The following is a 27,929-nucleotide window of genomic DNA, read 5'->3' as shown; positions in this document are numbered from 1 at the left end:
TCGGTTTTCCTGCTCAAGTTCCTTTGCCGTTAATAACCATGCAGGTGTCCTTCGCATGTACGGATCAGGGGTTTAAGGCCCCGCGCTCCAGTGAGCCGAACAAACAGAACACGTCGAGTCCGAGCACGGCCAGCGCAGCACGGGCACGGTTCCGTACGGTGGCGCTGATCGCCCGAAGTCTGGGCTCCTTTACGCACAGGCACCACATTTCCCTGAAAGAGTCCACTGGAAAACTCACCGGCATGAAGTACAGGTACAGAAAACTTCTGGCAACCACCGAAAGTTGATGATAAAATGGCAAATATCTGACACAGTTTGAGTGTGTCAATTGAGAATTCAGTTTTAACACTGACAGGTATCGTTAAAATGAATTTGATCTTTATTATTCTCAAAAAAGACATTGAAAATGTTTCTATAAAAATAGCAGTTTATTCTGTGAATAAAGTAATTCTACAACTCATTCCTTCTGTCCTTGAAATCTTAAAGGTATTGCATTTTAAAAATTTAATTTATGCATTTAGCAGACGCTTTTATTCAAAGCAACTTACATTGCATTCAGTCTAAAAATTTTTCCTAACATGTGTTCCCTGATTCAAACCCCCAACCTTGCGCTTGCCAAAGCAATGCTCTACCACTTGAGCTACAGGAACATATTATGGTATTATTATATTTCAGTATTATAGTATAGTAAAGTATTATATTTCATTCAAAAAATTTACATTTTGTTAATTTACTCACAATCGTGTTGTTTCAAACCAGTATGCATTTCTTTCTTATCTAGAACACAAAAACAGATATTATGAAGAATGTAAGTAATAAAAAGGTTTTGGTTCCCAATGACTTCCACAGTATATTTTGTCTATACACTGCAAGTCAATGGGAACTGAAACTGTTTGGTTCTTTAAAATATTTTCTTTTATGTTCCCCAAAAAAAAAAAGAAAGTGATGAAAGATTTTATTTTCCTTTTAGGGTGTACTTAAATGTTTAGTTCATGAAATAATGAGTTTTTTAGTTTGATGGAGTGGTGAATAAAATGAGTTGGTGGAGTGATTGAAGAAATGAAAAGTAAATTGTGATTGGCTCCGTTGTGAAGTAGATTAATTTATTATGCTCTCAAAACAAACAGCGGTTTCTCGTCTTGTGTGTGGAATACTGAATCGGAGGAAAGGCTGGTGCAGAGAGCTGAAACAATAGGTGTGTGTGTGTGCACAGTATGTGTGTGTGAATTTGAGGGGGAGGTGTGAACTAATGTTTTTTGTTGGTGGAAATAATTAATTGCATCTGAGACACAAGTATACCACAAGCATGCAACAGTTATCCCATATCCGCTAGTTTCCATAACGACAGAGAACTCACGGTTTGCCTGCACTTTACTCTAATTGGACACATTAGCTGTTGGACAGGGGTCATAATTGGGCAGTAAACCAGATCACCCTCGGCTGACGTCCAGCTTCACACATACTCATGTTTTACATTTATTACTTTTCTACACTTTCAATTAATTAATTGTGTGATCAAAAGGGGAGGGCCATATCATGGGGAAAAATAATTTTGTCCCAATCCTTTGAAATAAGATGTATGAAAACATGCTGTCACTTTGAGAACATATGTTAAACATATTATAATTCCTGAACAGCAGAAGAACTAATAATAAGATTAAATGTAGGGAAACCCTATGCCGGTGTAACCTTCCAAAGGATTCCAGTGTAAGGAAAGTGTGGCTAAAGCTTATTTTTAGCCAGATCCGTGTCATTTTAATCTTAAGAGTTTATGTGGCGCATTTCATATATGCACATTAATCTTTTTTTAAATAATGATGATGTGAATATAAGCGTGTTGAAGAAAAAGCTGAGGAGACTTTATCACGTTTTATTTTGACTTATCGAGGTCAAGTCAAATCACATGGCAAAACTAGACATTTCAAACCATCAGACGCTCGCAGGGCACAGCTTCTTGCAGAGATTTCTGATATGTTGTTTTCACAGGGCAAGGTTACACATGAGTAATGGCCCTCTGTTTATCCGTATATGTCGGATGTCCTGGAGAACAAACGTCTATCTCTGTGGTTTAATCATCTGTCACTCACTGTGATTTAATCTTTAGAAAAAGCAATTGCTCTGACAGCGTAGAACTTCAGGCGTTTTTGTAAACATTACATTTGTGTAGAAGAAGTGCTGCCTACATTTTAACATCTTTCTGTTGCACAAGAGTGTGTGCATTTGATTGAGATTGTGTGTTTGTAGTCAGTGGTCAGAATGAATGTTTTTGAATAAATGTGTGACATCGAAGTAAATTGCTGTTCCATCTCTGGGTTCCTGCTTAGGGTCCAAATGCAACTTTCTACTGAATGTGCCATATGCAAATACTGAGAAAATATACGGGCCATAAATACGTTTTTCCTTTCCTTATTTTACTTTTTCCATTTATTTTTATTTTTTTATGTAGAATAATGCACAGATTAATTTTCTTCCTCGTTTTAATTGGGTTCAGACTTTATTTGGGTTTGCATAACCATAGGAATGTGTCCCTGCATAAAATAAAGCATTTTAAAAATGTTTACTTTTTATTTGGTTTTAAAATTAAATATAACTTTATATTATATTATAAAATAAAAATGACCATAACAGTAAAAGCCAAGTCTCCAAAACAAAAAAGATTGCTCTCATTTGGGTCTTTGAGTGTTTTCTGTTTTCTTTTTTCTGTGTTCTCGCTCTCTTTCTGTCACACTTGCTCCAACTTTATAATGACAAGAAACCATAAGATAGAGTTTAAAACTTTGATATCCACAATATATTTGTAAAGGCCATATCTTAGTGTGTCTGAGGGATTAAACATTAGCGTCTTGTGTGTCTGTTTGCATCACTATCTTTCATTTGCTCAATTGATAAAAGTTTTATTCTGCCTGGTATTTCTGAATTCCCAGCACTAAAGCAAGCAGTTGCAGTGTTTCATGGTTCACTGGCCGGTGTTGCAGTCCAGATGGGTAGTCATGCTCTGTGTGTGTGTGTGTGTGTGTGTATTTGTCCTTGTCATTGTATTTATGTGTGGGCTTCTGTTTTCTTGGCCATTTGCCTATTAGAAATCAATCAGTGTATGTGTTCATTTTATTTGGCTTAAGAATCTTTCTTCGAATCATAATGGTCCATTGTGCAAATGTGTGTGTTTTTGTGTGTGAGTGGAACACAGCAGCGGTGTTCCAGAATCTTCTGAAGCACATAAGGAGAACTCATAGATGCCCAAAAGGGCACAGCAGTCATATTTCACTTTTTCATTTTGGGGGGTTTATTGGGAGAGACATTTGTGATAATGCATTATAAGCCAGGTTTTCACATACAGCTATTTACTTGTGCGAGGCGTAGTTCACACACACATACACAAAAAAAACAATATTTCATTTTCATATACTCACTTTCATATTGTTGCAAATCTATATGACTTATCTACCTTTCTATCTATGTATTGTTAGTTAGTTTGAATGTACAGTAGGCAGGTAAATTGTATAAGCAACATTAAGGTGAGTAGATGATGACATCATTATAATTTGAAGTGAACTATGCCTTTAATTGTCAGATGAGCTCTGGGCTGCTCAGACACTGCTGTGGGACTAAACCTGATTGTGCTGGAGAGACAACTGAGGATCATCCTGAGCTGCTTAGAAAATCACTTCCTGCTCACAGTTACCCATCTGTTAACCATCATATTGTGTCTAAAATCAAATGTTGTACCAACTAAGTTACCATATACAATGCTCAGAATAACGTAATTTCTATGGACACATGGTGGTACCATGCTTTGCAACTGATCCTAGATCTGATTCTGTGTTTTTGTGTTATGTGTGTTTTGAGCATCCAGTCAAACAAGGAAAAAACTGTTGTGTTTCTATATACTTAATCATGCACATGTACAAACAAATCAGACCTGCTTTCCTGTCAAGACACATGTTCTTCATATACCTTCCTCTGTACAATATTCATTTCAATTCAATTCAAGTTTATTTGTATAGTGCTTTTTACAATACAAATTGTTACAAAGCAACTTTACAGAAAATTATGTTTGTACAATATTTAGTAGTAGCTTATGATGGTGACTGTCAGTTTGTGCACGTTTGACAGGATTTTTAGAAAAAAATAATACAAGACGTAGTCAGCCAGACGATGAACATTATTAATATTATTAATTAATAATTGTTATATGATGCAGTCACACTTGTAGCAATATTTGTTAGTTCTGTTGTTGATTCAGGGTTAGCATCATCTGAGGTCATCTGAGGGTCAGCATCATCTCTTCTCAGGTGTTCTGGATCCAGAGACATCATTAGCATAGCTGCTGATCCAACAAACTAAAATTAGTTTAACCCAAGCTAATGAATAAAAATGCCATTTGATCAGATTCAACTACACTCACAATTTAAGATACATTATTCGAATGCTTGGCGAAAGAGGTGCGTTTTTAATCTAGATTTAAACAGAGAGTGTGTCTGAACCCCGAACATTATCAGGAAGGCTATTCCAGAGTTTAGGAGCCAAATGTGAGAAAGCTCTACCTCCTTTAGGGGACTTTGCTATCCTAGGAATTACCAAAAGTCCAGCGTTTTGTGACCTTAGGGTGCGTGATGGGTTTGTAGCGTGGTAGAAGGCATTTAGGGCCTTATAGCTAAGTAATGATAATTTGTAAGTGATACGGAACTTAATAGGTAGGCAGTGCAGAGACTGTAAAATTGGGGTAATATGATCATATTTTCTTGACCTGGTAAGGACTCTAGCTGCTGCATTTTGGACTACCTGTAGCTTGTTTATTGATGAAGCAGGACAACCACCTAGAAGTGCATTACAATAGTCCAGTCTAGAGGTCATGAATGCATGAACTAGCTTTTCTGCATCAGAAACAGATAACATGTTTCGTAGCTTGGCAATGTTTCTAAGATGGAAGAATGCAGTTTTTGTAACATTGGAAATATGATTTTCAAAAGACAAATTGCTGTCTAATATGACACCCAGATTTCGGACTGTAGAGGAAGTAACAGTCTAGAGGAAGTAAACGTCTAGTTGCAGATTTTTATCCTGTGTAGTGTTTTTTGGTCCAATAATTAATATCTCTGTCTTATCTGAATTTAACTGGAGAAAATTATTAGTAATCCAATCTTTTACATTTTTAACACACTCTGTTAGCTTAGATAATTGGGAAGTTTCATCTGGTCTTGTTCAGATATATAGCTGAGTATCATCAGCATAACAGTGGAAGCTAATTCCGTATTTTCTAATAATATTACCAAGGGGTAACATGTATATTGAAAATAGAAGGGGACCTAGGACGGATCCTTGTGGCACTCCATATTTTACTGATGATAAATGAGATGACACCCCATTTAAGTAAACAAAATGGTAGCAATTGGACAGGTAGGATATAAACCATCTTAGAGCCTGCCCTTGAATACCTGTAAAGTTTTGTAATCTATCTATGAGTATGTCATGATCTATGGTGTCGAACGCAGCACTAAGATCAAGTAAGACTAGAAATGAGATGCAGCCTTGATCTGACGCAAGAAGCAGGTCATTTGTAATTTTAACAAGTGCAGTTTCTGTGCTATGGTGGGGCCTGAAACCTGACTGAAATTCTTCATACAGATAATTTTTATGCAGGAAGGTGATCAATTGAGCAGACACAACTTTTTCTAAAATTTTTGACATAAATGATAATTTGAAATAGGCCTATAATTTGCCAGTACACTAGGATCTAGTTTTGGTTTCTTAATAAGAGGCTTGATAACCGCCAGCTTGAATGGTTTTGGGACGTGTCCTAAAGATAACGACGAGTTTATGATATTGAGAAGCGGTTCTTCGGCTACAGGTAACAGCTCTTTCAGTAATTTAGTGGGTACAGGATCTAATAAACATGTTGTTGGTTTATATACCGTGATAAGTTTATTTAGCTCTTCCTGTCCTATGGTTGTAAAGCACTGCAGTTTATCTTTGGGTGCGATGGATGAAACTGAAGTGTTGGACGCTGTAGAATCTACATTCGATATTGTATTTCTAATTTTATCTATTTTATCAGTGAAGAAATTCATAAAGTCATTACTATTTAACGTTGGTGGAATATTTGAATCAGGTGGCGTCTGGTAATTTGTTAATTTAGCCACTGTGCTAAATAAAAACCTTGGATTGTTTTGGTTATTTTCTGAGTTTCTGTATATGCTCTGCCCTAGCAGTTTTTAGAGCCTGTCTATAGCTGGACATACAGTTTTTCCATGCAATTCTAAAAACTTCCAAGTTAGTTTTTCTCCATTTGCGTTCAAGACTACTAGATTCTTTCTTGAGAGAGTGAGCATTACTGTTATACCATGGCACAGTACGTTTTTCTCTAACCTTTTTCACTTTGATGGGGGCAACAGTTTCTAATGTATTAGAGAAAATAGTGCCCATTTTGTCAGTCATTTCGTCTAATTCATGTGTATTTTTGGGTACAAATAGCAGTTGAGATAGATCAGGCAGGTTATTTGTGAATCTTCCTTCGGTGGATGGAACAATAGTTCTGCCCAGTGTATCGTTTAATAACATTTAAACGATACACACCATTTCCATTGACTTGCTGAGGCATTTCTGAGCTCTTCTGTCATGCAGTCTCTAGTTCTTCAGCTTTCTGACTCAGCTCGCTGTGATGAGGAAGGATCTGTTGACACCCAACGGCGTGCGTGTCTTCTACCCGGAAAAACACACAGACATCCATAACGCGGAGAACAGGGAGTTTTAAATTATATATGTCTGCAGCTGAGAATCTGCTGTAGTTGTAATGTCACACAGACTAATAATGGCTGGGAAAATGTCACAGAAAAAAATAGAGTGGGAGATGATGTTTTGCGACATCCATCGGCTCCAGGTGCATCACTGTGAAGGATGAAGCCGCCACTTATAAAGACAACACATTTGTCTTATTTGAAAAGGCAATAATCTGAGAAGCCTGACCTGACCAGCAGGGACAAGATAGAGTGATTAAGTAGGTCATTTTTTTTTTTACTGAGTGTATCTGTTCATTTTGTTTCATGCTTACCCAGATCGTTAAGGGGATGATATGCAGAAAGTTGGAGATGGATCTGTTTGGAAGGAAATGTGAACTGTGCATGCTGATTTGATATTCTCAACATAAACTGAAAACCAGGGGGTGGGTGTCCGCGAGCCAAAATCAATTTTCTTGATTTCCCTCCAAATGCATACTAACTAATTTCCTCCAAGTCAATACAACCGCAAATAAATATTCTCTGGTTGTTCCTCATAAAATAATTTCCCAAAATGCAGAAACTCCATGTTGATTGTCTTATTATAATGCAAAATCAGTTCTGAGGCTAACAGGTTTGGATCCAGACATCAGGACCTGCTGTTCTGGAATTTATCACTAAAAAGAGAATGTGAGTGGTGCAAAACCCACCACCACGATGTTAAGAGTGTTGTGAGTGGTTGCCAGGATGTTGCTGTGTGTATCATGATCTGCCCTGCGTTTGCTTAGATTCTCTGATATAGATTGAGTGTCTGATATTGCGGTCAGTAAATATTGCTCAGGTCCCTCCTTCAGTGTAAGTATGGTATTTTTCGTCTACCTGTTGAAAAAAAATATGGCACCTCTCCTCAACAATACATATTATCTGAAGTGTCATTTAGTTCTGTAGCATAACTGACTAGATGCCAAAGTTTATTACTTCAGTGTTTGCTCAGATACTGAACGTTAGATAGATCATTTGAGGACAGTAATGTTGAACCTAGAACAAAGCTGAAGTGTGGGTTTAAAGTGAATGAGGTGTTATCTCTGACTCAGTCAGGCATTAAGAGGGAGACACATATCAGAGTAGAGGAAATTTTAATGATGGAGGAGTTGAAATGGATTGCTGAGACTTTACTGTAGATTGAAACCAGGGCTGCTGTTAAAGTTACATCCTCACTTTAAGGATAGAGTTGTGGTGTGAATGTATTTTATATTGTAGTAGTAGTGCAGTGACGTGACATTCAGCCAAGTAGGTTGACCCATACTCAGAATTCGTGCTCTGCATTATCCCATCCAAAGTGCACACACACACATCAGTGAACACACACACACACGCGGAGCAGTGGGCAGCCAGTTATGCTGCGGTGCCCAGGGAGCAGTTTGGGTTCAATACCTTGCTCAAGTCATGGTATTGCCGGCCCGAGATTCGAACCCACAACCCTAGGGTTAGTAGTCAAACTCACTAACCACGAGTCCATAAATTCTTATTAGCCAAAAAGATGATCTAAATAGGAGGCTAAAACCATAAATAGTTCAGATACACGACGATGGGGCATAAATACCAGCCAATAATTTTGTGTGTGTGCTTTCACATGATCTTTTTAAAGCTATTCCAGAGTTACGCTCACTGTGGATCAAATATTCATTTGTTGTCCACACTGAGAGAAGATTAAAATGGTTTCCTCTATGTCCAAAAATAAGGTCCAATATTCACACAAATCAGGACATGAATGCTCTTTTGAAAACCAAATAGCAGAAACATGCTTGAACAGTTAGAGTTAGATAACAGTTTTTCCCCACTCTCTCTCCACAGAAATCTTGGGAAGTCAGGACTACGAGTATCATGCCTTGGACTCGGTAAGCATTTTTTGATTTATAAACCAGCTGCCATTTACCATAAACAACAAAACGGTTGCACTGAATATAAATACTATAGATCAGTGATATGTTCACACAGTGTGTTTCAATGAAGTATAGGCAACAGTGTGCGTTTGAGACATGATCTCGAAAATGTTGTCCCCCCTCCATTCATATTTAATTTATCATGAATTAAAACACAAGCTCACTAACTTCCTCACTCACACTGCACACAGCAGGAGCATGATGTGCTGAAGCTTAATTTATTCTCTGTTCCCTTTTATTTTTACGATTAGATGTGGTTTCATTAACAAGCCTCGTGAATGAAGCATAATGACTGTATAAATCTGTTGTTGACTTCTCTTGAGATATAAACGCAGTGTGGCTTATATAGCAGGAGGTTCTAATGATACAGGATTCATGGAGAGAACATGCTTGATTCAGTTCATTCCAATATGTGCATTTTATTTTTATCGCTACAAATCAATGCAAGACACACAAGAAAATGATGGCAGTGTCCGTTAATTAAATGCAGGAATTTTAATGTGTTGAAAATTCAGTTCCTGTTTCACATCCAAGAGCAAACCTGCTCTCATGAAAACCATAGGGCATTGGAAACTGAATTGATTAGTGTGCACTGAACTAGGATAAGTGAACTGGATTTTATTGTAGTCGCACTAAAGGCTTTCAGTAAGAGCACTGAGGAACAAACAGCTGCTATTCCACCATGAAAAAAGCCCCGGGCTAATCTTCACAACACATTTCCAAATGGTGTCTCTCTTATCCTAGATCAGATTCTTCCTCTGTACGAGGCCTTCCTCTTTCCTGCATCCAAATATACAATACTGTTCAAATGTTTGGAGTCGATACGTTTTTTTAAATCTTGTTGAAGTCTCTTAGGCTCCTCAAGGCTGCATTTATCAAATAAAAAAACGAAATCTAAAACAGTTATATTGTGAAAGGGGCTAGTGAATGTGAATGAAATGGAGATGGCTTTTAGTGTTATTTATTGCAGGAAAAAAAATGCTGGAAAAAAGTAGTATTTTAGCACACAATTGAGTATGCAAATCAGCAAACAGAGCAAACATGCTCACAAAAAAAAAAAAAAATTGCTGAATGCAACTTGCAGCTTTTGAGAATAAAGCTCAACCAATCAAGGAGCCCGTACCTGGATGGTCACTGGTGCTTAGTGATTAAGATGCAGATTTTGGTGCTGAAATGTTGTGCGAAAGGGCCACAACTCGTCCTTCAGTGCTTGTAGCTTCTATTTTCCTGAAACGTCAAAGGACATTGCTCAGGGTCAGACATCACAAACATTAGCCACTTGATCAAACACAACAAGAGTACTGCAGGCTGATAAGATTTCAGTGCTTCAGCCATGCACTTCACTGAATACATGAGGACAGCGTTCAGTGGAAACCACAAAAGCTGCAGTAATTCTTTGTATGGGATTGTGTGTCCATGTGTGCATGTATAAATGTATGTTCGTGTTCATGTATGTCAGTGGTGTTTGTCCAGAGGATATGATGGAAGCACAGTGGAATTACATCAAATTTCATCAGAAAATTTGGTTTATTTATGTACAAATTACTTATATATTTCTGTAAATCCATAAATTCTCTAAAATGTACATTTACAAAAATATATTAAATATATTTAATCTGTTAACTGTCACTAGCGAGCTTGGCACTCATTTTTTATCTCCTTTTCCACATCACATATTTTAGTAATCATCCTAAATATAATTTGTAAGCTTATATTTGATCTTGTAGAAACGTTTTTGAAATTGAACATCGTTACCAAACAGTATACTTGAAATCCTTTTAGCAGGCTCCTCCCCTTGGGTGTTGTCAGGTGTCATTTTACAGAATTTACTACAATATTTTATAGCTACAACTTTCTCTAATCTTTCTAACACATATCATTCGAAAGGTATGAGTCTCAAGATTCCAAGATTTGTGATGAAAGTTATATTGTGATAGAGATTTATAAGATTTTGACAATGCACCAAGAAAATCTGGGTGAATACATGAGGTCATCCGTTGGTTATTTTTGGTATAGTGCCTGAACAAAATCTAGCAGGAACCTCAATTTTTGTGATATCAACTTCAAATTTGGAACATAACTTACTTAGATATATAACTTTGATTTAATAGCAGTTTTAGATTCAAATGTATTTTTTTTAATTATTTATTTTAATAAAAAAATTGTTTCAAATATCATTCATTACATTCATTTACTAAAGTAAATTAATATAAAAAAATCAGCTCTAATATATGGGGAGATCCAGGATTAGGCAGAATGAGCATGTTATCCCCTTGTTTCTCTCAGTTGTTGAGCTGCCGAAGACCCTGGTGTACACCATTGTTCACAGTAGCTGTACGCATAAAGTTATCTGGCAGCATACAAAACATAAGAAAGGCGCCAAATGTTCCTTATCGTCACACAGGTGTCACCGAGGGAACGTAACACTTACAAACGCCCACACTATTTCCTCATTTATCCTACAACCCCTGAGTGCTTGATCACCATGGGAACAGCTGATCACCCCCAACAGGTTCCCTTACCCTGAAATCACAATCTGGTGTCTCATGGGATGCCAACTGATCCTATAATATTGAAGCCCAAGACACCAGCGCTTGCTGGAGAGATGGTCAACCCGCAGCCGCGGTGACTTTTAGGGTGATAGTGGGTGATTGTCCTTATCCTGACAGCAATGAACCAAGAATAACCTGCAGGAAAGAGTCCCCAGGAAAACCTGGGACAGTTTTTTTTTTTTTTATCAAGAATCAAGCTAATTTTTGTCTCTTTCTTTGTTGAACTGAAATACAGTTCAACAGTTGAGTTTTTTATGGAAATGGCACTGACCTCATTTTTAAAAAATTCTACATTAACTCGTATTATTACTGCAAAACATTCAGAATCAGGGCTGTTTCTCAGTCTAATATGTTTGAGCGTTTCTGTGACAGTCACCAGAGCAAATAAATCAAGCTCTATTTGGAATAAAAACCCAGTGAATAATCTCTGACTCACACTCCTTCTCTTTCTTTTGATTTCTTTCTCTCTCTTAGGCACATGGGTGACATTTGGGGGACAGATTTCAGATGAGGTGAGTATTGATATTCATAACCTGAAAATGAACTGAACTCATAGCATATATATTTTTGACAACAATAAATGTATTTACCTGGAATACATATTTTAATATAATATAAATGTATAAATTTGTAATATAATATAATAGGGGGTTGAATCATCAGTTTTAGTTTTTTTTATTATTTACCCATTATTTTCATTTCTAAATCCACTCTAGCCATTATCACAAATTGGGCAGATAAGCATGTTGACAGTCTTGGCAGAGAGGAAGGCTCGTAGACACATCACGCTGTGGTCTTCCTCATTATTCAAACAATAACATCATTCTGCCAGTGCCCCTTTCTGACACGCACCCAAGGCAAATGCACATAAATACTAGCAGTTCTTACATCATAAAAGTCCCTGCAGCTACAACTTCCTGCACAAGCCTGTCTTTCCCCAGAAGTGGAGTCTCCTCTATTGTCCAATCATCCTTCTTGTCCAATCAAATTATGTGAGATGTGGACATCCCCGTTCTTTTCCCTTCTCCACATGTCATTAGTCATCACATCAGCAGCTGAACAGATGGTTTTTCCTCATCTGTCTGCCAATATATATCTATACTGACAGAAGGAATCACTGTCACTCATGCTGACAGTTCTCCATCAAAGAGAACTATAGAGAGATTATAGAGATTGCAGATGTTTTAGCCACCATATCAATTGTCCTGTCAACACAAGGTTAAACTCTGACATTCATTGACATCGACAGATCAGTGTATTATTGCAGCAGTTACACAAAAAAAACAGATGCTCTGTTCCAAATTAGTGGCTGTTTACACAAAACACATTTTTGCATTGCACTACAATGCTTTGTTAGCTATGCGCTAGATGGACATCTTCGACCGATGCGTTCTGAGCAATACAAGGTCTCAAGACTTGTTTTGTAAAAGCCGTGTCTAGAACTGTGAGCTGTGTCTAGAACACTGTGTCTTGTGCAAGAGTGCTTGTTTACATAGATGAACAATGGAAAAGTAGTGAAGTGGAATGCAAACACGTGAGATGTAGGGCAGCTGAATGAAAGAAATGCAAGGTCCTAAGACACGACGAACTTCTTTTAACTTGAGCAATATTTTTTAGACACTGTGTCTTTAGTAAGAAACTGCAAAGGATGCATGCACATCAGTCAAAGATGTACATCAAACACATTTACATAAAAACCATGGAAAAGTAGCCCAGTGGAGGCAAAAACAAGACACTGCAAAAGATAAGCTTATTATTATTAATTAAATTATTAATTGCGTTTTTAGAATGCTGTCATGTGCAGGATGCCACGTGATACAAGAGCGCTATACTGCACATTTACATAGAAAAACAATGGATATGTAGCACAGTCTAAATTCAAAATTCATTCTGCATGAACTTGCGTTTTAAGGCTCTTTCCCATGGGTAATGAAGACTCATGTGTCTCAGTAAAATAGAGTGAATAGAGTTCTGATTCTGCAGTGCAGTTTAATTTATCTCATACTACATCATGTCTAGTTGTTACTATATATAAAATAATTAGCACAATTTTTAAAAGACACATTTACAAAGCATCCACGCATAATAATAAACTTGTGTTAACTTATTATGTGCATGAATGCCATTATGCTCACTACGTCTGCCTGAAAATCTGTCCATAAAGGCATGCATTATTTTTTTCTGCATCGTGTGACAAACAATGTGAGGTGAAAAGAATGAAATCACCGTCAGATGCTATTAATTCCATGCAATGCTATGACACATACTGTATTCCTATATACATAGAGACAAGCAGGCTTTAAATATCAGGATAGAGCCAAGTGTTTGGAGGGGAGGGGTTGAAAAATAACATTGAGTGCTCTGTGAAATCAGCCGAAAAGGAAAATTGTTTCACGGAAGGGCAAGCTATTGCATTTTGATGAAAGATTTCAAAGATAAACTGTTTTTCTTTAAAAGAACTTGAATTTTCTGATCCTGTTCTGCCCCTCTCTCTCTGCATGGCTTCTTATCCTTACTGCACTGTGCATATGAATAAAAGTGACAAAACAATTCTGCAAAGGTTCAAAACAAGCTCAGCTTAAACCTGAATTTGGTTTGGACAAATTAAATGTGATAGACGTGAATGTTAGAAAAGTGCTTCACATACCTGTAACAGTGAATCATGTGAAGTGGATTTAAACAACACTGTTTTCAGAAAGGTGAGCACACTTATTAGTTTACGCACACTTCTGAGCTCTCTGCAATGACTGACAGCTGAGTGCTTGATATCGGTGTGTGCGTGTGTGTGCTCTTGTTTTTGTGACATATCAGGACACAACTCTGTATAATGACATGGGTATGACACAGGTATTACAAGGAGAGGGTGACTTATGAGGACATAACCCATGTCCCCATTTTTCAAAATGCTTATAAATCATACAGAATGAGTTTTTTTTGAGAAAGTAAAAATGCACAATGTTTCCTGTGAGGGTTAGGGTTAGGTGTAGGGTTGGTGAAGGGCGATATACAGTTTGTACAGTATAAAAACCATTACGCCTATGGGATGTCCCCACTTTTCACAGTGTGTGTGTGTGTGTGTGTGTGTGTGTTGCAGGTGGCAGAGCAGCTGATGACTATAGCCTATGAAAACGGGGTCAACCTATTTGACACTGCAGAGGTCTATTCAGCTGGGAAGTGAGTCTGACCTCTCTTGAAATGTAGTGCTAAATGCAATTTGCATGGATCAAGTTTAGGCTTACTGGCCAGTTCTGAGTGTTAGATAGGACATGTTAGTGGACATGCACATGGAGCTGTACATCATCACTCTACCACTGTCATAAGTCACCTTTAAAATGCCTGATTGTAATGCTTTTCTCTATTATTTAAGCATAATTGAATGAATTACTGCTGTCACCATGACCACTAGAAAAGTACACGAACACTCATTTTAAATAAGCTTTAAATTTCCTCCAGCTTTCTAGAGACAGTACCCATAGCTCAACGTTAAGCTCGTGAATCTGGCACCTTAGGCGACTGGCATACAAAGGAGGTGTGTTTACCTTGAAAAAAAAAAAAGTGACAGTAACTTTAAAGATAAAGTTTAAATATATGCATAGAGCAGTGCTACAGTGGCTCAATAGTGAATTCACCTCACAGTGCCGTGGAAAAAAATCTCTCAAAGCAAGCACTCAGAATGTATCTTTCTTCTTCACAGGGCTGAAATAATCCTAGGAAACATTATCAAAAAGAAATGTTTGAGGTATTTATTTTTCATATTATTATTCTAATCATCGATTGCGTTGGTGGAGAAATGTATAAGACTACTGCTTTCACACAGAGTCTGTGTGTGTACAGGAGATCCAGTCTGGTTATCACCACTAAACTGTACTGGGGAGGAAAGTGAGTATCTGTCTGTCTGTCGTTCTTTCTATTCATTCAGTCAATATATTCTACTTTGGTTATCTCCATGAGATGTAGGCTTTTTAGATTTCGTCTGCTTATATAAAGCTTTCTTTCTTTCTCTCTCTAGGGCAGAAACAGAGCGAGGGCTCTCCCGGAAGCACATTATTGAAGGTAGAGATCCTTCTTCTTCTTTCTTTTAATTCCCCTGTCATTTGTAATTGACCTGAACCTTTTTTTTCTTCTTCTTTTATTTCTAGTTCCCTCCTGATTTATTGATTTTTTTTCTCTCTTTCACTGCAGTAGACTTTGTGTGTGGCCTCAGCACCCACACCAGCATCCATTCTTAAACACAATTCTTTCTCAATCCCATTTGATTTTTGACACATGCAAACCAAAATATCGATTCAAATACAGTATAGATACAGAAACGTCTACATTTATTACACTCTAAAATATCATTTTCATAATCTGAATGTTTGTTTATTGTTTTGTTTTCCAGTAAAAATAAGAAACATGTACATAAAAAAACATAATAAAGATATTAAGACAATCTTATTTTATTGATTTACTTACCTACTTCTTCACTTGTGTAATTAATCATTTATTCACTGTTTTGAGTTTATTTGTCTAACCCCATCCAGTCTCAAATAAATGTATTTATTTAAATATTTAAATCTATTTAAATAAAGAGACTAAATGTTCCTGACACAGCAAAGTATGTTAAAAGACATGCATCGCTGAATTCAGATTGCTTTAATAGCTTCATGCATAATTAAAATGACATATTTACATATTCTGATTATCAACCGCATGAAATTATTAAGTGTTTGAAATCGTAAGCTTTATTTGAGTGCTTGATGAAGAGTGGAAATCTATGTGTAGTAATATTCCGATTTATCTCTGCTCTATTACTGTATTATGAGACAGAAGCGGACGACTGATTTCCAGAGAGTTTATGTCATTTCTGTATCACTTTCAGATTGAGAAAATTCACTGTTGGTGTTTCATGAAACTAACTGAATCATTCACAATCTGTGCTCATCCCAGCCTCCCTCCGTCCTGTTCTCCAAGTTATTTTTATCACTCCAGCTTGTGTGTAGTTTTCCTTTCTGGCTCGTGTCTCTCTACCCTTCTTAGTGTTTGTTTGACATTGTTTGTGGGCTAGAACGAAACGTCTGTTTATCCTCTATGTACTTTAAAATAAGCTCCCTGCTAAGAATATCTCCTCCAAAAACCCAGAAAATTCTGACAGATTAGAGCCGTGGCAGATGCAAGGGCGCGCTCCGTGAGCACAGTTCTGATTAATGAGTCTGAGATTGGCTGGATTACAGTATTTTTGTGAAAGGACGAGCGTGGGGTTTATCTGTCAGATTAATTTCAGTATGGCAGAGTAATCATGCCAGCGTCTGATCACCTGAACTCCACTGACAACTTTGTTTCAGCACACCTGGTGTTTGTGTCTCTCTCTCTCTGTTTTCTCTTTCAGCCAAGATTTATTGGCATGACTGTAGAGTTTTCTCAGTCCATTACTTTCACAGTACTTAAATACAGGTGTATAACATAAGAAAAGCTACAATACAGTGTGTGTATCATTTGAAATAAAAAGCCAAAATAGAACAAAGAATAAATGTGTTCATGGAGTTCAGATGAGTAAACCCAAAAAGTATTTAGACACCTAAGCAACACTCAAAGAAAGTTTGAATGCCATTGCATTAAACAAAAAATGTGAAACCAAGTGGCATTTATTTAAAAGAAAAGAAAAGAAAAAACTCAAGCACTTTTCATGCAAAACATTTGACAAAATAGATGTTTGTGAGCTTCCTAATGGAAAAAACGACATATCTTTTTATTCAGCAACGATGCATTAAATTGATCAAAAGTGACAGTAAAGACATTTATAATAGAAAAGATTTCATGTCAAATAAATGCTGTTTTTTATTTTTTTTATTTTTTTTATTTTTTTAAGAATCCTGTATCATGAGTGTCACAAAAAAATATCAGGCAAGTGTTTCCAGTATTGATAATAATCCGAAAATTTTATTAAGCATCAGATCATTTAAAATGATTTTTTTAATGCGGTTGCTGACAATTTAGTTTTGTCATCACAGGAATAAATGTAATTGTATTAGGAACGAAAACAATTATTTTAAATTGTAATAATGTTTCGCAACATTGCTTCACTGTATTTTTGATCCAAAAAGTGCAGCCTTTGTGAGCGTAAGATACTCACCTAAACATTTGCAAAACAAATTTTGCCGACCCCAAACTTTTGAACGGTTTACATAACTATCATTCATTTTAAATGCGACTGAATTGCCTTTTTTGGGCAATGTTATGGTCTATAAATAGGAATAAAATAACATATTGGTCAATATGATAACCGCAAATCATGTCCACTGTTTTTATATATTTTTATGTTATATAACATAATCTAATATTAATAATACAATGGTCAATATTATACATCTGTACTGTTTTGTATTTATAGTTTTTAATTACTACAAGTTTGAGCAAGCGTTCCAGTAACCTATCACCTTAATCAGAATTTTCTTGCTAATTATAAAAAGCTAATATTGGATGACATCATTATGGTCATTGATATACCTCTTGTCTATAAGCACAAATAAACATATTGCTCACAGTGCATAATGTATGTTATGAACTGTCCCTCAGTGTTTGTTCTCTTTCTCTCTCTCTCTCTCTCTCTGTTTCTGAAAGGGGCAGTGATGTGACAGTCAAAACTGAATCATTCATCCTTTTTCTGCTTCCTCATCTTGTTTCTCTTCCTCTCTTCTGGTGTCCACAAAAGCTGTACTTTTCTAATCCTCTCTCAACTGCTCACCTGATCCTATTTTTGCTCTGTCTGAGTTTCCTCTCTCCTTTCATCCCTCTATCTCTTTTCACACTTCTGGCTGTCAGATAGCAGGTCCTTAGGCAAGCACATGAGTTTGTGTCATCATTTTTAATCTCTCCTGTTTCAAAGCTGAATGGAAGTTAATTTACTTGCCCTCGTGTTGTTTCAAACCTTTTTTCCCACAAAACAAAAAAATATTGTATTAGCCAGAATGTTTATACTACTCTTTGAATGAAATTGAATGGAAATTGGGGCTGTTTGTCACATCCAAACCATTTGATAGTTTTGTGTGAAGAACAGACCAAAATATAAACTGTTATTTGATCAGGGTCTTTCCTGCAGCATACTGAACGTATCCCAGACCATCTTTTCTTGTGGATTTAAATGTGATTTTGGATTCACTTTCACACCAACCAAATAAATCACACTCTGAATACAAAAAAAAAAAAACACATGCACATTTTCTTCTGCTTTCTCTCTGTGTTTTCTCTCTGTAGGTCTGAAGGGTTCTTTGCAGAGGTTGCAGCTGGAGTATGTGGACGTGGTTTTTGCCAATCGCCCTGATAGCAACACTCCTATGGAGGGTAGGTGAGGCTTAGGTCCAGAACAAGTGTCACTACACTGATGCTCTAGCTTCTGATGCTTGCTCCATTTTGTGCATCATTGCATTCTGAAATGTGTTAGAGGCGATTTGCAAAGAAATGCAAGTATGCATTGCTTAGATTGAACTGTCACAAGAGCTGCTATATATTTGAATATATTTTAAAATGTCATTTATTCTTGTTTATGCCCAAGCTAAATATTTAGCAGCCATTACTTTAGTCTTCAGTGCCACACGATCCTTCAGAAATCATTCTAATATGATTTGCTGCTAAGAAACATTTTTTGAAAACAGTTGTGCTGCTTCATATTTTATGTTGAATCCATACAGGATCATATCAGGAATATTTGATGAATTTCAAAATCTTCAAAAGAAAAGCATTCATTTAAAAAAAAATATTTTTTTATAAATGTCTTTACTTTCACTTTTAGTCAATTTAGTGCATCCTTGCTGAATAAAATTAGCCTAATTTCTTTCTTTTTTTTTATCCCAATGATCCCAAACTTTGGAACGGTGTGTGTTTAATGGGACCCTGTGCTTGGTGCCTTGGCAAAAGTCAGTTTTTTCCTACATACTCGGTCTAAATTGTGCGTGTGTGTGTGAGTGTGTAAAACAGTATGTAGGGTGCTATTTCCATACATCTCAGGAGGCCATTTTTCATAATCCCAGTCTAAACCCTCTCTCACTCCATTTCAAATTCTGTGGCACTGCAGTGCTCAGGAAGTCTACTTCTTATAGACTACTTATAGACTCTCTCTTTCTCTGTCTTTCCCTCTCTTGCTCTCCCTCTCTCTCTCTCTCTGAGGAGGATTAGAGACTTGTCCATGGGGTACAAAGTGTATTTTTAAGCTGCTCTTTCCCTGCTGTGTCTCCAAACGCCAAACCTTTCTCTTTTACACACACACACACACACACAGGTTTTCCTATCATTATGAGTTTATTCTGTAGGCATAATGTTTTTGTACAAACTGTATTTTCAACCCCCTTACCCTAACTCTACCCTTAAACCATTTTTTAAATTTCAAAACATTTCATTAAAACACTGTATGATTTATAAGCTGTTTTCTACATGGGAACAAAAAAACTAATCTCCCCACAAGGTAAAAATGTACTGGTATTACTATCCTTTTGGGACATTTGGTCCCCATAATGTGGGGAATACCAGTTACGCACATAGTCTAATACATTTTCTACTTTCTAAATGAGGACATACTGGTTATATTGTTTTAATGTGGTGCATTCTATTCTATTCTATTCTATTCTATTCTATTCTATTCTATTCAGGACATCCCGAAATGTCTGAAAGAAATATTACATTAGATTTAGCTATTTTTTGGGGAAAACACACACCAGATTTCCGCCATTGGACTACTTTAGGATTTTTCCTGTCTGTATAAGTGAGTCTTATCAACACATAAACATATTTAACATCAGGGTTACAAGCCAAAAAAGTAAAGCGTAGACTTTAGTGGACTCTCTACAAATGAGAGCTTTAAAGCCATAGTGGGGGAAAGCAGAAGATCTAACAAAGAAAAAAAAATCATCATACCATCGAGGCTGGAATGATTTTAATCCAAATTGATGTGAAATGTGTTCTTGGCACGTACAGTTATATCCTCATGGGAAGATAATGATAGTAGGGTATTTTAATAAAAGAACATTTTGGTACTGAATTGAGAACACATTTTACTACCCATGGCCTCCCTGGAGACCTGCTGAGCTTTGTGAAATAGACATGAGTTCATCAGTGTGATGCCAGTCCTGATATTTTAGTACTGTACATATAAGTTCTTCAAGGGGGAAAACCCCCCACCTCCGTTATATTCAATGGCCCAGAGTGCATTAGCTTATATTTATTTGACCAAAAAGTAAGGTGAAATCTGTATAAATCTTTTTAACAGTTTATATAAGAAGTAGTTTATACAATATGTGGATAGAATTTTGCACAGACAAGGTTATAACGATTATTTTTAGTGTTTTGGTGCAGTGCAGTACCCTTTAGCCTTTCATTTTCAGTGCATTAGTGTAAATGTGATTTTGTTCGCTTTTTACAAACTGGGGGAAGAACTGTAATTATTTTCTACAGTAACTGAAGGTATATGCCACGGATGCTGTCGACAGAACATAACTTGTATTGAAGAACTGTGGGATACCGCACATACAAACACACAGCCTCTGTATATTTAAAGATCTTTTTTAGGTCACTTTCATAATTTAATGAATACAGTTTTGCTCTATAAGGCCCTCATGACCTGTAATATTTGTTGCCGTTTTAATTAACACCAAACACATATCTGTCTTTATTAGTGTTTATCTGATATTGTAGACTAAGCAGCTACTGGCTGTTTCCACAAATCTCAAATGACCTATTTGTGTTTGAACCGTCCACATCAATCAATAGTAGAAATATTAAAGCCACAAATCAAAATCATACAGCACACTGTCTCTCTGTTCCCACACAAATCAAATCAAGCTATCATATAACACAACTACATGCAGCATAGAATGACTAATACCTCTAATACTAAGCAGTAGTGTGGTGGTACCAGGATACTTCCTAAACTTGACTGAGTTTGCTAAGCATTATGGGTAATGATGATTAGGCATAATTCTACTGCTTTTTAGTTGTCTTGGTGCATTTTTATTTATGATTGCTATTCTTTTGAACTTTCAGAGTACACGCTGCAGAAACCCCAGACATCCAGATTACATTAGATTAAAACTTCAGGGTTCCGCTGTTCAGATGTCCTCAGTCTCTCATGAGAAGTATAGTTTGCTGAAGAACCATTCATTTCTGTTCACACTGACATGTGCCTCTGGCTTCCTCTCTCTTTTCTTGAGCAGATGTATTGTTGTGCTTCGCTGACGTTCACTTGTCTTTTTCTCCTCCGTTCTCACCCACACACTCACATTTCTCTTCAATCGTACAGAGTTCGTAATGAGAGAGTGGGTGTGGGCTTTCATTTTCATTATATACTGAGGTAGATTTGGCTGCTGTTTTCTACTCTTCTGTCCTTTTTTAAAAAACCTTTGTCTTGCCTTTTTTTAAAATAGAATTTCTTTTGTTTCTCATGTTCACACATTGAGCCATAGCCTTGGTTTCACAGATGGTGTAAGGATTGTTCTACATTGGACTATAACCTTCCTTAGACCACAGTTTTGTTTTAGGCACTGAGATTTCCAAAATATCCCCAAAACAGACTAGTGTAAATTAAAGGAATAATTTACCTAATTATGAAAATTCGGTCATTATTTGCATACCCTCAAATAGAGGCTCTAGTCTACACAGCTATTGTGATGGGTGTAAAAATTATATGTGACCATGGACCACAAAGCCTAGCCTGACTACGTCAGACTTCCTACTTCCGCTCAATTTCATTTCGCTTCTGTACTCAGTCTGATACAGCGTCAGAGCTTTCTGTTTGCCACCGGTCTGGAAACAGCCGGGCCAATCAACGAACAGAGGGCGGGCTGAGAGCCGTGACGTAGATGCTAGCGAGAGAGAAAACACTTCTCTATTATGCCATTCCAGTCTCTGTCTACGAAGCAAAGTGAAGTAGCAGAGTCTGGTATTAACAGGCTACACAAAGCCAGTCTTAAGTGTCAATTTTTAGAAATTAAGATTTATACATCATCTTAAAGCTGAATAAATAAGCTTTCCATTGATGTATGGGATCATATTATTATTAGGATCGGACAAGATTTTGCTGAGATACAGCTATTTGAAAATCTGGAATCTAAGGGTGTAAAAAAATCTAAATACTGAGAAAATCATCTTTAAAGTTGTCCAAATGAGTTCTTAGCAATTCATGTTACTAATAAAAAATTAAGTTTTGATTTATTTATGGTAGGAAATTTACGAAATATCTTAATGGAACATAATCTTTACTTAATATCATAATGATTTTTGGCATAAAAGAAAAATCTATAATTTTCACCCATATGTTTTTTTTATTTTTTATTGTTGTTTTTTTTTTACACCCCAGCGATTTAAGACTGGTTTTGTGGTCCAGGGTCACATATTTCAAATCATTCGCATTCTCTCACAAAACTTTTAGGAACATTTGTGTTCCCTCGTAAAAGACCCCCCTTCACAAAGAACACCCCCACCCCATTTCTGTTTTATAATAGAAATGTTAAACGGCTGACAGTGATAAACTATTCAACTTTTTTGTCAAATGTTGCCATTTTGTTATTGAATTGAAAATATGTCATTTATATTATTCTGATTCATTTAATTCATCTGAATGTGAAAAGGCAAGAAACATTAACAGAGTTGTTTTTGGCATATTATTATTATTAATAATAAACATGATTATTACTAGGCATATGATTAAGAGTGAATATGTGTATATTTTAAAAGAAAAATATTATTTGCAATTATTTAAAATACATTACAATAAATTCTAGTTCTTTTAAGTAAGTGCTTTCCAATTTTTGTGCAATATGCATCTGACGGTCTGGGAGGGGACTGTCGGTCCTCATGTGTAGTGAAGATGAAACACGTCAGTGGACACACAACAAAGTCTAGATCATTGCAGAGTAAAGCACTTGGAGTCAAACACTGATGAAACAAAGAAAAGCAGCTCTTTGCATATGAAAATCTGAATGATGAAGCAATCAAGCAGCTTTATGAGCTCATGATGGAGGCGTTTTAGAGTGGATCTGGTACTGAACTGAATGCAGCACAGCAGTAAAGGTCTCTGCTGGTAATGACACAGAACAGTAATGCCTTGAGGATGTCAGAACAGATGGGGTTTCTGTTGGCTGCAGAGTAGCAATGTCAAACGCATATACACCAACATCAAGTGTATGACAACACAAACACTATTGTCTGATCGCATTATGCATGATCTCATTGATATAATCAACGGGGCACTGACTCGCTGTGAGCAGAGCGGTTTTTTTATATATATATATTAATTCTTTGTCTTTGAAATAAGATTTAAAAAGGATGATGGTTGATACACAGATGGATAGTTCAATTCCTCTGTTAAATTCCTCTGGATGATAAAAACACAAATGTCCTGGCACTGGGCCTTCCTCAGTGTGTTAAGATCCAATATCCCCTCTTAAAAACCGTCATGTGGGCCATCATCCTTATAACTCATTGATTAGAATGGATTTACTCACCAGTTGGACTAGGAGATGAGGGACATTTCTTAAGGGTAAAGTTGGGTTAACAAGGCCTTGATGCCCATTCGTAATTCTCGGGTGAGGATTCCACTTGCATGTGCTTTAGCACTCAGTTCACTTAAGGAATTATGCAAATCAGATAATGACGCAAACACAGCCATGAGAACAGTGCTGGTAGCAATTTGCACTGGACTGTTCTCCAGGTTACAGGCTGGTTCTGAACTATAGGATGCCAGTGATTAATAATAATAAAAATAAATATAATTTTTAATTACATTTTTATAATAAAATAAGAACAAAGTATTTTACCTCCTACAAAATGGATGTGTAAATAATGGAAAAATATTTTCATTCATTAATATGTCTGGAGTACTTTAGGATGAATAAAACTGTGCTGCTAGGCTTGGATATAAAATACAGAGCAGTTTAAAATGATTGTACCTTGCTCAGTGAGATATAGAGTCAGCTTGACTTACAGCTGAAGTACTTCTCATGTTTAATCCTGTTCATTCAGACAGCTGTGAAATAGCTTCAGCTCTGCATTATTAGCATTCATCCTTTGTGAAACTGTCAGTGTTGCCAGATCTCACAGGAAACACATGCAACCTGTTCTGACAACGCAATCTCAAAATATGCCTCCCCAAAACATTGCTAAATTGGCTAAATACAGTTGTCTTCTCAGACGGGAATTGATTTATTTAATCTGATTTATTTTAGCATTTGGTTAGAATAAGTTTGTTTTTGCAACCCAGGGACTATCTGTTATGCATTTAATAGGTTTTATCTGTAACACTGCAGAATAACTCTAATTCATAATGGGTAGTCCTTGTTTATTGTTTATATCCTTTACCAAGTGCCGGACAGCTGCATAATGATGCAAAGTAATGTCTTTCAGTATTGTTACTTTACAAATCAGTAAGTACATAAATTATCATTTTATGACTTCACATACTTTTCAATTACTTAATGAAACAAGTTGCTTAATAGAAATGTCTACTCATCAAGAGGAGAATATGTACACAGCGCCATCTAATGGTGACCAGACACAATTGCTTTCTCTGGCACTTTGAATCTGTAAATCAAACCAATTCAGAAGCTTGACTGATATTTTTATTTGTGCATGTGTGTTTTGTGTTTTAGAGATAGTGAGAGCCATGACGCATGTCATTAACCATGGCATGTCCATGTACTGGGGCACGTCACGCTGGTCAGCGATGGAGATCATGGTGAGTGGAGAGGACAAACTTCTGTGCACTTTTCCTTAATGCTTCCTTTTGTTATTTTAGTCAGTCCTGATGATGAAATTATTTAACACTGTCATATTTAATGCATATTAAACCTGTTTTCTGAGTATTTACAGCTGTTGTTGTTTATTGTCTTTATTCATTCATACCATTCTCTTCTCATTTTTGTTATCTCTCTCTCCCTGTAGGAGGCGTATTCTGTAGCAAGGCAGTTTAATCTGATTCCTCCTGTGTGTGAACAGGCCGAATATCATTTATTCCAGAGGGATAAAGTGGAGATGCAACTGCCTGAGCTTTACCATAAGATTGGTATATACACATAAACACACATGATTCAAATATGATCTATGAAACAGCCTAAAGACACAGTCTTGCACCACAGGAGTTGGGGTGGTATCCTGGTCTCCTCTAGCCTGCGGCATCATCACAGGGAAATATGAAAACGGCATCCCAGAATCCTCCAGGGCCTCTTTGAAGGTACTTTAAACGAGTAGTTCAGCCAAAAATGATTTTGCTGAAAATGTACTCACCCTCAGGGCATCCAAGATTAGAATAGATTTGGGGAAAAGTATCACAGTAATCCACAAGTGATTCACGCAACTCCAGTCCATCAATCAACATCTTGTGAAGCAGAAAGCTCAGTGTTTGTTTGTTAAAGTTGGCATTTTAACTTGAAATAGTTTTTAAATAGTTGCTTCTGGCCAGTCAGCTGTATGGACTCTTATTCTGACGGCACCCATTCATTGATGAGCGAGTGATGTAATGGTAAATTACATTTAGATTTCTGAGTGAACTATTCGTTTAACCCTGTGTGTCATAGCAGACACATAATTTCTTCTAGAGTCTAGACATAAGGATGGAGATGTGTTTATTAAACTGATATTTATCCAACTGAAATAGTGCCAGATTCCTAGCGCCAGTGATTTAGGAGCTCATATAGTTCATAGATTACACCTTCAGCTAGTATACAGCGATGAGGTTGGCAGGTCTGTCAGGACAGAGTTGATGTGCTCTCTCTCTCTCTCTCTCTCTCTCTGCAGTCATACCAGTGGCTGAAGGAGAAGATTCTGAGCGAGGATGGGAGAAAGCAGCAGGCGAAGCTTAAGGAACTGACCCACATAGCTGAGAAGCTCAGCTGTACCCTTCCACAACTTGCCATTGGTAGGTCAAAAAAACTTAAACTGTCACGACATGCAACATATTATCACTGCCATAGTGACTCAACTGTTCTGTCACTGTTTACACGAGAGTAAAATACTGAATTTCTGCTTTCATGCATGCACATTTCCTGACTGACAAACAAACCTTGACATTAATCCACCGAGCTTTGAAGTCACCCAATCTAAGGGTTGAATGGTACAATTACATGATAAAAAACAAACATGGCAATTTTTTTGGAAGTTGGAAGCATTTTTGTGACTTTGAAAACCTTGATGTTGACTCTTTTACAGTTTTAATGTGTTTTCATAAATGTTGTCGTGGGTAATATTCTGTTAAAAAATGTTATAATATATAATTTATTTATGAAATATTTTTAATTATTTATTTATTGTGTAGTTTTATTTTTATGTCATTTTATTTTTGTTTATTAGTAATAATGATTTTTTGTTCATATTAATTGTTTTTAATACATTTTTTATTGTGTATTTTTTAAATAGTCTATAATTATTTCAATTTTGCTTTATTTATTTATGTTATATAATTTGTTATATTTTTTCATTGTATACTTTTTTTTTTTTGCAATACAATTTATTGTATTTTATTTTACTTTTTCAATTTAAACAGTTTGATAAAAAATATTTTGTAAAAAAAAATGTACTGTTAAAAAATCCTGTATCAACAATCCTTACAACAGCATTTGGCTGCAGCACCTGATCAGAATCCCACCAGCTCAATTGAGATTCCCATGATTCACTTGCTATTCTCTGTGTTTCTCTGTAGCCTGGTGCCTCCGTAATGAAGGAGTGAGTTCTGTTCTCCTGGGGACCTCCAACCCTGCACAGCTCACTGAGAACCTGGGGGCGATACAGGCAAGAGTTACCAAAACATCTCAAACACACTCACACTGTGGCCTGTTTCAGCTCTGTGCTTTCATCTCTTTACACCTGTCTTCAGAATCTCACAGGGTTAATTTACATTTAAAAATCAAAAAACACGATTATTGCTTGATGTTATTTTTATGTGCCAAGGCAAAATTTCACACACTGATAAGAGATCCGACTAAACAAGCTTCAGATAATGATGGTTTAAAACGTAAAAATATTTAGATTAAACGAGCAATTAAGAAAAATCTAAAACAAATAAAATATCAAGATCATTTTTATTTTAATTCATCCCATGTGTTTTAGTAATTAAATCTACATTCTCGCTGACAGGTTCTTCCAAAGATCACTGCTCACGTGGCCTCAGATATCGACAAAATCCTGGGTAACCGTCCCCAGAGTAAGAAGGACTACCATCACTAGGTCTTTCTGTGAACCTGTAAGCCTTGAGACTCAGGATCCCGTTCCAGTCCTCTTGTTTCACCAGGTGTCCACAGTGTGAGATTCCCACCATTGTGTGTCTGTGTCAACTTCTCCTGCAGAGAGCCATTGTTACAGTTACAGTAGAAATGCTAAAGTGTTATGCATGCTTCAGTCCGACCTAAACCTGAGCTCAACATCACATCAAGGTCTCTGTGGAGACACACCTGCCTGTGAAGCACAGAAGCTCCCCAGATCCCTCGTCTGTGGGTTTTCTTATTCAGCTGTCATAGCTCATATGTGCTAAAGTCAACCTGTTCTTGACCCTTGACCTCCGGACATCCATTCTGAAAAGGGACGAAAGACAGGCCCTTATGAATGGCCCTGATTACCGTCTATAAAACACTGTAGTAAGGAAAATATCATTCTGAGAATGTACAAACTAGGAACTGTGATATATGGCAGAGCAGCATGTAGAGTTAAACTGTGTACGATGTGTGTGCATTGGTAAAAATGTGTTGGATTAAAAAGCCATCAACAGC

The 27,929-nt window shown here is 36.6% G+C and overlaps 1 protein-coding gene across 1 annotated transcript; it reads left to right on the top strand.

Moving 5' to 3' along the window:
• LOC113114318 (voltage-gated potassium channel subunit beta-1-like) lies at positions 1-27,929 on the top strand. Its single transcript, XM_026281230.1, has 14 exons — positions 1-253; positions 8,568-8,611; positions 11,683-11,720; positions 14,303-14,382; positions 14,903-14,947; positions 15,043-15,087; positions 15,218-15,261; positions 18,442-18,528; positions 24,822-24,907; positions 25,114-25,234; positions 25,308-25,402; positions 25,966-26,086; positions 26,867-26,955; positions 27,301-27,929. The coding sequence occupies exons 1-14, from the start codon at positions 39-41 to the stop codon at positions 27,388-27,390; spliced, it is 1,200 nt and encodes a 399-aa protein (XP_026137015.1). The 5' UTR covers positions 1-38; the 3' UTR covers positions 27,391-27,929.

This window comes from Carassius auratus, chromosome 2, assembly GCF_003368295.1.
Source record: "Carassius auratus strain Wakin chromosome 2, ASM336829v1, whole genome shotgun sequence".
NCBI lineage: Eukaryota > Metazoa > Chordata > Actinopteri > Cypriniformes > Cyprinidae > Carassius > Carassius auratus.
The sequence above is the reverse complement of the archived record's forward strand: the minus strand, read 5'-3'. Positions and strand labels throughout refer to the sequence as shown.